Here is a 15,263-nt window from a genome sequence, read left to right as displayed (position 1 = left end):
GCATGACTTTGTTTCTAGTGGGGAATATATAGGCTAAGAGGTGAAAAGGCCCCCGTACGTTAAATGAAAGATTACATCAGTGAGTCTGGCGAGAAGCGATATAGACACAGATAAGCATCACAGACAGTCAATTGGCAGACCGTTTTGTTTTTCTTTTTTTTTTTTTCTCTCTCTCTCTCTCTCTCGTTGGGAAAAACGAGTGCTACTTGTCTTTTACACTCGAAGAAAAGAAGAAAAAAAAAGTGATTTATCAAACAAGCTTGAAGCTCTCATTTTTAAAATCATTCTAGGAAATACAAGTCTTGTTTTCAAGTTTCAAGCGCTCGACAAGCAGAATTTGACGCCCTCGTTTTGTTCTAAGAAGCCGAGTTGCTTCACATGCTGACAGAAAAGCAGCCTGTTTTTTTTTTTCTTGAAAAGACTTGAAAGGTGACAAATGACTCACAGGGACATGAGTGTAAGACATAGGCTACCTGAGGTGCTATACAGGTTTTTAAAAAATGTAGGTTATAAATGAGTATATATAAAACTATGAATTTATCTCACATTTACATCACGAGTGGCCTGTAGCGTTTCTAATCAGCGGCTGAGCTGTTATATCAGACAACACAGGCGGCATCAGGCCGGCTTCAGTTTATATATTATTATCAATAAATAACGTTCTCCTTCGCGTTTTTCCCTCCGTTGAGTTGTCGCCACCTGCTTCTTATTTTTTAAATGTTAAATGTTGCTATCAAGATAAAAATGATAATAGTAGTGGAGCCTGTTTGTGTTGGAATAAATGATAAGCTAAATGTTACACATTATGAGCCAAAACCTTTGATGAAACAGGCCTTAATGAAATGCTAAACACACACACACACACACTTGTACAATTAATATATTTAAAATTGCACCTCACGTGTCTGCTCTTGTTTCTGAAGCGCTTGCATGTGCATGGAATTAAAGCTATTATTATTATTATTATTATTATTATTATTATTATTATTATTGTTATTGTAGTAGACCTGTGGTGTGATATTATTGTAACATATAATGTATTATTATTGTGTGATTTTTATCTCCCCCTGACCTGATTAATCAGCTGACGGAAGGAAACTATTATATGAGGACAAACAGTGATTGTAATTGCTGATGAAGCCATACACAGGAAGCTAAAAGGACAAAGTCAACACACGCACGCACGTTATCTAAAACATTTCATCCCCTACATTGGCAATGGAATAATCCGTTCGTGTCTTAAATTCTCAGCCGCAACATAGAGAGAGAGAGAGAAAAAAAAAAACACAACAGTGCCATGTCTTGATTTTAATCAGAGCTGGCTGACATAATCACCCAGAAATGATCTCTGCCATCAAAAGCCGAACTGGCCTCTCGCCTGCTTTTATGAATCAACCTTTACGCACGGCAGCCACTGTTATTTGTAGGCCATTAACTTCAAAAATAGACTCACGCAGGAGGCTCTGACACACACACACACACACACACACACACACACACACACACACACACACACACACTGGAGGAGAAAGAGAGCTGCAAGCCACGAGCTATTTCTCCCCTTTCGCGTCGACAGTTTTGGGATTATAAATGACAACTTTTTAAAGAGAGAGCCAGTCTTATTCCCGAGCTGAATAAGCTCCGGCGTTATTGACACCGAGGCTTGGGAATCAAGTCATGGGATGGCTTCCATGTCCCATTCTCTAAGCTTCGATACATCCAGTCAAGAAACAAAAAAACATAATCGGGATTTTAGGCTACATTTACCGTCATGTGTTGCCTCCGAGCACCTATAACGGGTACTTTGTGGATAATGGCTCCGCGATACTTTTTCAAGAGGATAATTACACGAGTCCGCTGACAGCTTGACAATGGCAGCTACAGCGGTTTGCATCCAAGTTCAGTCTCAGGTTTGCCTGAGTGAGAAACGCTCCCTTCTTTCTGTCTCTCTCTCTCCAGGTAGGGCTATCCTGGAGAGGAAAAATACGACGCTTTGCCAAGTCTCTCTCAGTCTGTGCTCCCACGCGCCCGACTGGGAACAACCTCCATATCAAAGAAAGGGGGGGGGGGGGAGGTGGGTGGTGGGGGGGAAATAAATTGGGAACATAGACGAAAATACGCACTAATGGAGTCATCACCTGAACGTGTGGCCCTGTAGGTTCACATGTCAAAAAAAAACAAAACATATCTAATTACTGAAATGCACCTTTTTTATCTATCTGATCAGCCTACTATTGATTATTGATAGTGCACTTTTGTGCAAGCCAATGAATTACCCACCAAATCGACCCCCTACCTGATATTAGACTGTCACAGGATAATGCTGATACCTACGTGGTGCAAGGGCGTGCGCGCTCCCGCTGCCTACCCGACTGCGCGCCGTAAAGAAAGGGTTCATTTCCTGACTGTTTACACGGCGGTGACGTCACATCCAGTGGCGTCGCCGAGGCTGCACCCCCCCCTCCTCCTCTTTTCAACCTACACCTCTCCCCTCCCTCACATACACACCCCACTCTACTATTACACACTGCCAATCTGAAAGTATAAGGAGAAGCCAAACTGGGCTTTAGACATAAAATACTTCCCCAAGGAGCAGCCCTCCATTTCTGCCGCGCAGTGAAGTGGAATAACGCTGAAGACGCGCGCGGCATCACGGGCTGCGTGACACTGAACATAAAGGGTGAAACAGTCTCTGGCTTAGAGAGAGAGAGGAGGGGAGGAAAAAAAAAATGTTGCTGTTTAAATGATATGTATTTATTTGCTAAAGCTGGAAAAATATACAAAGCGAGGTGAGGTAAATCACTCCCTGTGTGCGCTATCGAGTTACATTTAATGCACTGTTTTTGAATAAATAATGACATGAGCTATTGTTGCTTGTCTGTTTGACTTGCTGCAGTGGGTTAGGTTCTTGCAAAGATACCGGTATTATAACTGACAGCCAATAATACATTAGATTTTCTTCTTCCTTTTATTTTTTTTAATTTTTTTTTTTTTTTTGGAGACTATAAGCTGAGTCTCCCAGGCGTCCGTCCTTGTACGTGCCTGCTTCACGGTGAGGAAATCGGCTCAGTTTTGGATCTGCCATTAGAATAATGTGCCTGTCACCGCGAGAGGACGCACTGTCACAATTTTAAGAACGTAAAAATGTCCCGCAACCTGCCACTGGCCCAGAGCAACAGGCTCTGCTGCAGCCTTTCTCTTCTTCTTCTTCTCTCTCTCTATCTCTCCCTCTACGTGCTGTGCACACATGAACTGCAGCAGACTGTTTGAAAATGTGACTTTATTCTCTGATTCAATCAAAAAACATCCATTCTATACTAGTATTATTATTATTTTAATGCGATTTATTGGTTAAAACGCCTTTATGAGGGATTTAAATGTAGGGAATTTGTTTTTATGTTTAATCTATTTATGTTTATGCACATGTTAAGATTTTATAGACTAATTTAAGCTTCCTTTATAACTTCCTACATGCTCAACTTTGCACCACAAAACCTTTTCATGCGCACAGTGTGTGTTCAGTTTTTCTTTTTTAGGCCTACTAAATAGAAACATCCCTATTTTAATAATATCTTTTTTTGGCAAGGTCATTGAAAAAAAAAAAAAAATCTCTCCTGGCCCACGTTTATATTCAATTAGGGCAAGCCCCTCCCCTTAACTGATGACACTGACAGACCCTCCTTAAGTTGCGTCGCGCCACAGCTGTCTGCAAGCATTGAGCTGCCTGGCGCCATCCTGAAAGAATGCCTTCACTGTAAAAAAAAAAAAAAAAAAAAAAAAAAAAAAAAAAGTAGGGGGGGAAAGAGAGAGAGAGAGAGAGAGAGTGAGCAAGCGAGAGAGCAAGCGAGAGAGAGAGAGGGAGGTAGAGCAAGGGTGAGCGAGCAAGAGTCACACAGATCGAGAGGGAAAGAGAGAGAGAGAGGAGCGGAGTTAATGGAGAGGGCTACAACTGCGCACAAACAGAGATTTGATCAGTGAGTTTAACTTGCTGGTGCTGGTCAGTGTGCAGTCAAGCCATCGGCTGCAAACAAGCTCTGCGCCCGCACTAAACCTTCTACTACTTGTTGAGCTGGCTGGGCTGAAAAACTGACATTTTTTTTTTTTTTTTTTTTTTTTTTTTTTTGTTGTGTTGCTGAGAGGAAGAAGTTCAGGAACTCTGCGTGGGACTGGTTTCCATTTTGGACGTATTTATATGACAACACCTTTGTTGCATTTGTAATGTGGGGTATGTTTTGTGTTTAAATATGTATATATATTTAAAAAAAAAAAACCCGGGTAAATTCACTTAAAGCGTGAGCCTCTGGGCTGTTTAGTCGTGCTGCATGTGAACAAATATGAGAAAATGAGACGATATATTCTTCTTTCTGTCTCCAGGTGATCGGAAGCAAGCGCGGAACCTGTGGATTTAAACACACACAAAAAACACACACGGATTTGGGACAGATTATTTCTTATCTTGTGACTTGTACCGGTTTGCTTCGGCGTGCATGAACATTTGCTGAAGACAAAAAAAAAAAAAAAGAAAAAAGAAAAGAAAGAAAGAAAGAAAGAGCAAAAGCAATGGAAGTAAGTGCGGATCAGCCACGATGGATGAGCCATCATCCCGCGGTGTTGAACGAGCAGCATCCCGGCTCACATCACCCGGGCCTCGGCCACTCATACATGGACCCTTCGCAGTATCCCCTCGCTGACGATGTGGATGTACTCTTTAATATCGATGGACAGGGGAACCACGTCTCTCCATACTATGGAAACTCAGTCCGAGCCGTCCAGAGGTACCCTCCTCCTCCACACAGTAAGTAAAAGCTCTCTTTAAAAGGCCTTTTTATTTAATAATGTGCACGTTACGCTGTTTAGATCTCTGTGCGTAATTTATCCCTGCAGAAAAGACTCGGTTACTGTCACTGTGTTTGGAATTATTTGTGTAATCTTACTGTGATACAGACCAGGTTTCGGTTTTGGCCTGAGTTGACTTAGCCCTTAAAATCATGAGAGACTAAGTGTTGTGAAACCACGCCGTAAACACGTATGGTTTACCTCCAGTTTGTCTTTGGTTTCTCTCTGCCGCTCACATCACAACATATTCTCTAACTTCACAAAACATAAAGCAACATTCAGCTGACTCATATGTCAAAGATTTTTTTTTTTTTTTTTTTTTTTTTTTACAAAAGCCAGCGCGTAATTTGTTTTCTGGATCAATCGAGTATTTGGTTACGGATTTAAACAAATAGACGTGTTGGCACAGAGGTCACAGATACACCTGGAATATTTTGGTAATGCTCGGTAGCCTGTTTTCATGCACAATATGTATCTTTATTATAATGTTGCTATTCATCAGCACGTTGTGGAAGTTGTCTATAGTGTAGCGTTTAACTTCCTGAACAGTCAATCACATCGTAGGTTTTCTTTTGAGGCTTTTTTGGCTCACAAGTTTTTTCAGGTGTCGCATCAATGAAACAGCTAAAAGGTTAAAATTCTGCTCGTGCGGGGCCACATGAAACTGTCTAGTTTCTCTTCACAAGAGGGGGATCAAATGATTTCTATACGGCGAAATAGTTTCGATAGAAAGTCTTGAGAATGGACTTCTTGATGCAAATTACATGAAAGCTCTGCGTTCAGAAATGTCAGTGAATATATTTGGTGAATCTGTGCGTAAATGTGAAGGCCTTAAAGCTCCATTCTGACGCTTTAATGGTAAATAAATAAATGTGTGTTTATTGGTGTTGCAGACTTGTGTCAGCTTGTGATGTCTCTTGTGTTTCTGTGCTGCCTCAGGTAGCCAGGTGTGCCGTCCGTCATTACTGCATGGATCTCTGCCCTGGCTGGAGGGGAGCAAAGGCATCGCCCCGCACCACAGCACTTCTCCTTGGAACCTGAGCCCCTTCCCCAAGAACCCCTTACACCACGGCTCCCCGGCCAGCCTGTCCGTCTACCCCCCGGCCTCCTCCTCCTCCCTGTCCACCGGTCACTCCAGTCCGCACCTCTTCACGTTTCCCCCGACCCCTCCGAAAGACGTATCCCCGGACCCGGGCATATCTACCCCGGGCTCCAGCAGCTCCGGGCGGCAGGAGGATAAAGAGTGCATAAAGTACCAGGTGACCCTAGCCGAGAGTATGAAACTGGAGTCAGCTCACAGCCGGAGCGTGGCATCAATCGGAGCAGGGTCATCCTCTGCCCACCACCCCATCGCCACATACCCACCCTATGTCCCTGAATACGGCCCAGGCCTCTTCCCACCAAGTAGCCTGATAGGTGGGTCATCTTCTAGTTATGGTTCCAAAACAAGACCAAAAACAAGGTCCTGTTCAGGTAGGCGTGCGCTTTATTACATTCCCTTTTGATCTAACAATTATTCCCCAGATTTGCAGCCTTAATGATCAGACATGTTTAATCTCATATAGACAGAAAAAAAAAAAAAAAAAAAAAAAATGCCCATGAGAAGCTCATTCATCCCTCACATGAACAAACTCTCCTTTTGGGGCTAAAGGCCATACAGGTCAACCTTTACAGGCGCATAAAAAAGCTCTTTCTTTCATCATCAACTGATAATAATAATAATAATAATAATAATAATGATAATAATAATAATAATAATAATACAATCAATTGAAAGTTAATTTTTTAAAATAATATTTGGAGGAATTTACAAAATATTTTTAATTAATTTCTTGAATTAAATTAATTCTCCAGACTTTTTGTTGGATATTTTCTTCCCAACAGAATAAAATCATCATGACGCAAAACCAGTTCAGAGTTGAACGCTCAGATTAATTTAGGTCCTTTTTTCTCTCCCTTCCCTCCCCCCCCCACCCCTCAACCCCTCCACCACCACCACCACCACCACCACCACCCCCCCACCTCGTCTTCCTCTAACACTAACACAGAGAGGGAGAGAGACAGAGGGGAAGCCAGCTCTCTGGGCTGTGTCGCCCCGTTTATATGTTTAAGATAATCCCATTACTGTCAGACCAGTGCACGCCACAGTTGCATTGTTTACCCAGCGGCAGAGCACCGGATACTGCTCGTTCATTCACAGGGAAAAAGCGGGTGAACCGTCGCCGTGGCAGAGTGCACTAGCTACCGAGGGAGGGAAGAGAATTAGAGAGAGAGAGAGAGAGAGTTGAGGGGAAGATATTTCCAAATTGTACGGGCTAATTATTTTTTTTAAAAAAGGTTGTTGCTGCGCCGCTGAAAAGCAGTTTTTTTCTGTAATGAGATTAATATCAGCGGCTTTGATGGGAGTATAGAAAACAGTGGATTAGTTGATGCATATCATCGGGATTATTCAGCATCATACGCCGGGCCATTAATGCAAATAAAGATTTTAATTCGAGGATAATGTGAGATAATGTGCATTTAAAGATATTTCCTGATCTGAAGAGTATTCCCCGTTTTAATGAGGTTATCAGTGCAGAGTGTGTGTGCATCATAGAAACTTGGAGAAAGCGCTCAAAGGCGTCTCTCTAAAGCTAAAACACACCTTGTGCAACACAAAATCTGCATTGCAGAGGCCTGTTGGTGTTTTTTTTGTTTTGTTTTGTTTTTGTTTGTTTTCTAAAGTCATATGCATTGGATCCGATACAGTTCCTGTTTGATTTCAGCAGCATCTTCTCCTGCCAAAAAAAAAAAAAAAAAAAAAAAAAAAAGACATACTTGTCCAGGTGCTTGCATGTCTGTCACATCTAAAACACAGCACGACCCGGACTGACGCGTCTCTCGCTTTGTGAAGAAGAAGTCGGGTGTGTGTGAGTGTGTGTGTGTGTGCGCGTGTGTGTGTGTGTGTGTTTTTGCAGCTCAAAAAAAAAAAGGGAAGTGCAGCTGCATGAAAATGCAAAAGCCTCTCGGCGTTGCACAAAAGCCCTGTGTGAGTCTCTGCTTTCAAATAATCTGACTGTGACTGCAGCTCCCTTGTTTCAGTTTCAGGCCCCTCTTATACTATAATCAAACTGTTAGTGCGCGTCTCACCTGTCGGTGTCACTAGAGAAGTGCCAGTCAAACCTGAACTCCCCCCCCCCCCCCACCCACCCCATCCCCAACAATAATTTCAAAACACACATAACCCAACCTACAGATCACATTATTATTATTGATCAATATTATTATTATTATTATTTAAAGGAGAGATTGGTTGATGAGAGAAAGAAGAGGGCCTGCAAAATATTCACGCAGCAAAGAGCATTTTGTTTATTTAAAAAAAATAAAAATCCTCTTCACGGACACGTAGCTTGAAGATTTTGTGGTTTTATTTTAATAATTTCTGCCTTATGGACCTTAAGACAACTGTTATTCATCAGCAACACTAACCACATGTGTTTAAAGTGTGTGTGTGAGTGTGTTTTATTAATAAAATAATTGCTGCAGTAAAATTCATGCTTATTATGCCTGCAAATGATCACATTATTATTATTATTATTATGATTATTATGAATGTTTGTTGTTGTAAAGATGATATAACACTTAACTGCATTTTGCATGTTTTATAAAACTAATATTTTACTAACCTTTTTTTTTTATTCTCAGCTTAGATTAGATGCATTAAGAAATATTTGAATTTTTTAAAGGATCAACTGACCTGGACACTGTCTCCATGTTGTGTGCTTGTGTTTGTGTGCGTGCTTGCGTGCGTGCTTGCGTGCGTGCGTGTGCGTGTATGTGTGTGTTGGCTCTTGCAGAGGGTAGAGAGTGTGTGAACTGCGGGGCCACGTCGACTCCGCTGTGGAGGCGGGACGGTACGGGTCACTATCTGTGTAACGCCTGCGGACTCTATCACAAGATGAACGGGCAGAATCGCCCTCTCATCAAACCCAAGCGGCGGCTGGTACGTTTCCACCACATTTCTCTATTGATGACATTTCCGTCTCTCTCTCTGTTTTTCCCCTATCCAGGAAGAAGTAGGCCTATTAGCTGCAGGAAATTGACTCGACAAGTGCAGGTCTCTGTTTTCAGATACTACCATAGAAAAAAAACTGCACAGTTGATTTTTTTTTTTTTTAAATGCAATGACGATGCTATTTTTTTATTTGCTAAAATTGTCATTGATCCACAGAATATTCTGTTTGAGCAAATATAGGCCCCCCCCTCTTTCATGATGTGTATTTTGGAGCAAACTGCTTCTAGTTTGTTGCAGTGATGGCTGCAGGCCTGCATTCAAAAAAACGCACAAACAAAACATTTCAGCATTTAAGCTATTATAGGGATTTTTTTTTTTTTTGATATATATATGCATATATCATGGCTTAAGGTGGAGCTATTTTTGCAGTTATTTCAAAAAGGGAAGCCCCTCTGGCTTTTATAGAGGAGACCCTCAGCTTTCTTGGCTACATGGAAGAAAGAAAAAAAAAAAATCTTTCGAGGCAAAAGATGGCTGTCCAGTCAGTCCAGCTCTGGACCTTTTCTCTCTCTCCTCCACCTCGCCTCTCCTCTCCTCTCTAATGTGAAAACCCGACTTCCCAGGAAAAGGCTGCCGGATATCTGAGCAGCGCAGATAAGTCGCTTTTAACAACACAGCCCCGCTTCCCCAGTCAAAACATAAAGGCTGTAGGAGTCCGAGCCAGGCCAGCACACAGTCACGACTTTAGATTGTTTAGTGTTATAACCTCTGCTTAAATACATGAGGACGGTCAGGTATGGGTAATTGCCACGCCACATTTGACCTAGTAGTTTTTTTTTTTTTATTTATATATCGGTGGAGAATGGTTTAAAAAAAAATGGAGGCCATAAAATGAGATCAGAGGAGGATTTAAGACTAAGATACGATCCGTGAATCTGATAATATGCGTAATAACTCAACCATGCCGTCTTTTTATTGCTCATATTTGTCTGAGGTTTAACGTTTTTTGGTGACACTATATGCGTAATAAAAAAAACAACAAACAAAAGTGGTTAAAAAAAAAAAAAAGATGGTGAGACATAACACACACACATACACATCATATATGAACTAAGCAGACATAATAAGATTTATCCCTCTATTCTGATTGGTTATTCAAAGCACAGAGCAGCGAGAGGTTACGAGGCCACCACATGTGTATAATTGGAAAATCCCTGCTAGAGATAATGTAGTCCTTTGCGTTAGTGTGTCCTTTGCGGTCACCTGTCTATTGATTGTTTTTAGAGATTATAACATCAATGTCAAGTCATTGCAGCAGACTGGGCTGTGAGGCAGGCAGGCAGGCAGGCAGGCAGGCAGCTAAATCCATGGGAAGACATGACTTTCACTGTGTCAGGATGAAGTGAAGGCTTTACTATATAGCTAGTAGCCTGAAGCGAAGCCAAAAAAAAAGACCCAATTCATTCTTATTATGCTTTTAATTGGCGTGCAATTATTGCTATATGGTTTATTTTACTGCATCATTTAGTCACATTTTCTAGCCATAATATCCACGTGTGTAAATAAAACACACAGCATACAAAGCCTGCTCATATATATATATATATATATATATATATATATATAAAAGATGAATCCAAATCTATATTAACACCCTTTTCTTTCTTTCTTTTTTTTTTTTTTTTTTACATTTCAATTGTCACGAGGTCGATATTTAAAACAAACCTTCGTGGCACAAACACGCACTTTAAGGGGAATTTTAATCAGATTTAATAGCTCTCCCATTTCAAGGAACTGCTTTTATGTCTTCTGTAAATATTTATTCTCCAGGAGGTATGTGCTCTATGACGCTATTTTTAGCCTCGAGTGAAAGCAGCTCTGTTTTTGGGTTTTTTTTTTTTTCTGTCTTTATTTTAAAACTATTTTCAGCTTGCACCGAATGCAAAAAAAAAGCATTCCCATGGGTGGATATTGAGAGTGTATTTACAGTTAGCAAAAAAATAAAGCCTTTATTGACCGACACTTTTTTTTTTTTTTTTGGAATAATCCTAACACAATGCGCATGACTGAAAAAAAAATGTGTTCAATCATGATGTATCTGATATGAAATAAAATACACTCGCCTTTTCCTTTATTGCATTTATAGACATTAGCTTCTATGCAAGACGCCATGTATACAGGGTTGCCACAATGACCAAAAATCTATATTTTCACTTATCTTGAAGCATTTTAAAATCTAAGAATTTCACTTAAATCATGATAAAATGCCTCCACTTCGTTTTTTATGTAATATTTCAGTAGTAAATGGCAACCCTGGATCTTGGCGCTACATCTGTCAGAATAAACCTTTCTGTTGATTGGGTTATTACGTGGTCATGTGACGTTTTTGGCCTCTCTTGTCGTTTCTGTGTGTGTGTGTGTGTGTGTGTGTGTGTGTGTATACAGTCCGCAGCCAGGCGGGCAGGGACGTCATGCGCAAACTGTCAAACGACAACGACGACGCTGTGGCGGAGAAACGCCAACGGGGACCCGGTGTGCAACGCCTGCGGCCTGTACTTTAAACTGCACAATGTAAGTAATAAACCTGCATAGGATCTATCTGATGAACTCATCTAAGCTTGTCTTTTAAATATTTATTCCTTCACTTTCCCCCCCCCCATCTTTCTATTTCTTTCTCATCACGTCCTGCTGGGTTACCATCATCCTCCTCCTCCTCCTCCTCCTCCTCCTCTTCCTCCTCTGAATATTTGATCTGACATGTCCCTGCAGAGAATTTCCGGGGCACGGCGATAACAAATACTGTAGAATTAATATGATTTATTGGCAGTAAGTGCGAATCTAAAATGTATAAGACCGAAGTGAACTAAGCCCGCAGCCGCCTTGCTTTTGAATATTAAAGAAGGAGCTTAATTAAAATTCGATTAATTTCCAGGCCGATTTTTTTTTTTTTTTTTTTTCTTATTTCTAGCCTTTTGGTTCCAAGCGCGTCAGGGACTTGGAGTCCCCCCCTCTGACCACCAATCCGTCTGATTCGTTTTGGGTTGGTTAGCGCCTCACCACATCATTTCACATCCTCAATCTGAAAACCCCAGGGACTCGTTTATCTCTCCCTCTCTCTCTCCTCTCCCTCTCTCCTGTGCACAAAGCTGTCACTTTTAATCAAACAGCCATTGTGCTTGAAACTAATAATAATAATAATAAGCAGGCTAACTGCTCTGAGGCCACGTGTAGGTAATATTTTCCCTCCCTCTTACAGACAACAGATAAAGGTTACCTATATCCTATATCCCTGTGTGTAAAGGGGGGAAGAGTATCCTGCTCTGCTGCCCTGCTTGTCACGCAAGCACTCCCTGTTAAATCATTTTCCCATGTTACTTTTGGCAGATAGTTAGGCGCTGCAGAAACCAGATTCAGACCAAGGTTAAAAGGAGAGAAGAATAATATTTCCCAGTTACATATTAGCATTTGAACTGACCCTGACCTTGGAGTAATTGTGAAATTAGTTTAGTTTGGTAAATCCAGACTTCTGTTAGGGTTTGCTCCCTTTGAAACAAATTCCACATTCTTCATGGAGAATTTAGTGGAGTCCCAGTTCGCCTGTGCTGCTGCTGCTGCTGCTGCTGATGTGTGTGTGTGTGTGTGTGTGTGTGTGTGTGTGTGTGTGCTGTCCCAAAACACCTGACGGTAGCAGTCTGTTGTCCCGTAAGCTTCGGCTTAGATAAGTAGCGTAGCTTGTGAAAACAGAAAAGTTGCCACAAAACATGAAACCTTGTTAATACCCCAAACATAGAGAGCCTCTTTTTAGTAATCAGGGGTTTTCTCACCGCGTGTGAAAGACATCTTTGTCATCTCTGTCTCTGAGTGATGTACAGTGCGTTTAGCTTTGACACCTCCGTATAGAGGCTGAGGTTTCAGGTGGTTAGCTGAGGATATGAGTATGTGTGTATTCTGCGGTGGTCATTGATTCAAACACTTTTGGCTCGGCTTTTGTTTGATGTGCCGGGGCGGCGGCCGAGCGCAGGCCGGAGGCCCAAGGCTTCCTCTGTGAGACTGTAGACATCTCAGCATCAAAGAGCAGAGGCCTGACAGGCTTTAGGTGGGCGTAGCATGCCTCAGAGCTGGAAGCAACGCAGACAAGGCAGAGAAAGTCACCCAGTATGGAGCCACATCTTAGAGAATGAAACCACATCACTGGGGAGGGGAGGGGGGGGGGGGGCTACAGATCTCTGCCCTCCGCTAATCATCGAGGCCACTCTGCTTAAAGAGTCAGCGAAAAAATGCCAATGTCTCAGACAGCGAGAGAGAGAGTGAGGAAGAAATCCCTGTTCCCATTTCCCCGGGAAGAAGCGCTCAGAAAGATCAGGAAGCCAGTCGGCCTCATCCACCTTGCTTCATAATCCTGCCCACAGCCGGAATTCCATCATCCAGCTCTCATTCCCGGCTAAACCTATGCTGGAATATGGGCAGCTGTGGCCATTTTGGCCAGGAGATGGCCATGGCGGTTGAGGAGGAGGGTGGAGAGGAGGACTTGGCCGATGCCGGCGGTCGTCATGGCCATGTGTCTCTGTGGTTGACTGGCTGCACATTAGCTGCCAGACCCTTCTCCGTCTCTGCTCTGCAGACACTCTCTCCATCTTCCATCCACCCCCACACCCCCCCCCCCCTCCCCCCCTCCTCTACTCTCTACCCCCCTCTCTTTCTTTCTGGCATGGCCACAGCCTCAGATACAGTCCAGCTTAAAGGAATCAACATTTATATCCACTCCAACACACACACACACACAATGATAGACACATACACACAAAGCGTATATATAAACAATCTTCTCTTTCAGGATCAGACAGTCAGATTTGCCTCATAATGGGACTCCATTACATATCATTATGTCACAAGCCCCAAATCTGCCTCTAAGGAAACTAAAAGCTCAAGCTGTGCCACATTTTTCTTATTTATTTAGAAACTTGGAGACATCCTTTACTCTGGGTTTCTTTTTTGTGTTGTGTTGCTTAATGTAAATGGAGCTATAACTCTCCGCTCCTGACATCTGTGCTGCACTTGAATCCGTCGCAACAAAATACTAATCTGCCATCTTTTTCTGTCTCCTTTCGAGAGCAGATCAACCGACCTCTGACCATGAAGAAGGAAGGCATCCAGACCAGGAACAGGAAGATGTCCAGTAAGTCCAAGAAGAGCAAAAAGTCCCAAGACACCATGGACGACTTCTCCAAGAGCCTGATGGACAAGAGCAGCTCCTTCAGCCCGGCCGCGCTGTCCCGCCACATGTCATCCTTCCCTCCCTTCTCGCACTCCAGCCACATGCTGACCACCCCCACACCCATGCACCCTTCCTCGGGCCTCCCGTTCGCCCCCCCACCACCCTTCCAGTATGGTCACAGCTATGGGTTAAGACCTCCCTATGCTGCACCGCTCCCCCCTTTCCTGAACCCTCGGCCTCGCCACCACCACCACCAACACCAACACCGCCACCACCACCACACCCCTCGGTACCTCTGCTGACCTGCTTCCATATCCTAAAAAGACAAATAAACTTCTCCTCGGCCCAACCTAAGCTCCCCCCTGTCTCGCCGCCGAGCCGCGGTGCGAGAGCGACAGGTCTTAGGCTCCTTTATCCTCAGTTGTATCTTATTTTTATAAAAATCAAAGTGTACCTCTGCGATGTGAATGCTTTGCAGACTTGACTTGACTGTGGCGCACTGACCTCCAGGGGGAAGATCTTTTTTTTTTTTCTCCCCCCTCCAACCAGGGAGAGAAAGAACATTTTCTTCCCAAACCACCACCACCATTGCCGCCACCACCACCACCAACATAGACGCTGTCCTCCCAGCTGATCCCATGAATAAAACAGCTCCATTTGTGTACAAATAGCCATTTTTCCACTCAAACATCACCACATTACAAAAACTTTTATGACGCCCTCTCCCTTAATCTCCCAGCCCACCTCTCTTCACCTTGCAACCTGTGTAACAGGAACCCCCCCCCCCCCGACCCCCTACCCCACCCCCCCACCCGCTCCCCTTCTTCTTCTTCTTCTTCCTCTTCAGCTGAAGACGAGGAGAGACAGACGTTGAATATATTTGTACAAATTGTATGAAATACAGTACATTTAATGAAGACTTTTTAATTAAGTAAGAAAAAAAAAAAGGAAACTTGCCCCTGGGCAGCTAAACGACGAGAAGGGTACGAGTCGCAGCAGGTGGAGAGAGACTTGCTGCCGGAGGAGGAGTGAGGAGAGGAGAGAGGACACCTCCGAGTCCCGGAGGATAGAAAAGGAGGGAGGAGGAGGAGGAGGAGGAGGAGGTGAGAAGACGAGAGAGGGAGAGACTTTTGAGAAAGGGCAGGCCTTGGTTTTCGCCTGCGTGAATTGTGTTGCATTAAGTTTGCAGAGACTCAGCAGTTCTGGCTGCAGGCGTCT

General features: G+C 43.1%; 1 protein-coding gene and 1 long non-coding RNA gene across 3 annotated transcripts in view; one reads left to right on the top strand and one right to left on the bottom strand.

Moving 5' to 3' along the window:
* LOC122975027 overlaps window positions 1–15,263 on the bottom strand; it is a 245,861-nt gene that overhangs the window by 14,606 nt on the left and 215,992 nt on the right. The gene's annotated exons all lie outside the window — the stretch shown is intronic.
* On the top strand, window positions 3,830–14,322 carry gata3 (GATA binding protein 3). Its single transcript, XM_044343179.1, is given in 7 exon segments — window positions 3,830–4,225; window positions 4,375–4,795; window positions 5,776–6,309; window positions 8,673–8,818; window positions 11,276–11,401; window positions 13,946–14,197; window positions 14,199–14,322. Coding segments are annotated over 6 exon segments (1,332 nt in total). The 5' UTR covers window positions 3,830–4,225; window positions 4,375–4,560; the 3' UTR covers window positions 14,238–14,322.

This window comes from Thunnus albacares, chromosome 23 (genome assembly GCF_914725855.1).
Source record: "Thunnus albacares chromosome 23, fThuAlb1.1, whole genome shotgun sequence".
Taxonomy (NCBI): domain Eukaryota; kingdom Metazoa; phylum Chordata; class Actinopteri; order Scombriformes; family Scombridae; genus Thunnus; species Thunnus albacares.
Note: the sequence above shows the minus strand (reverse complement) of the source record. Positions and strands in the feature narration are given on the sequence as shown.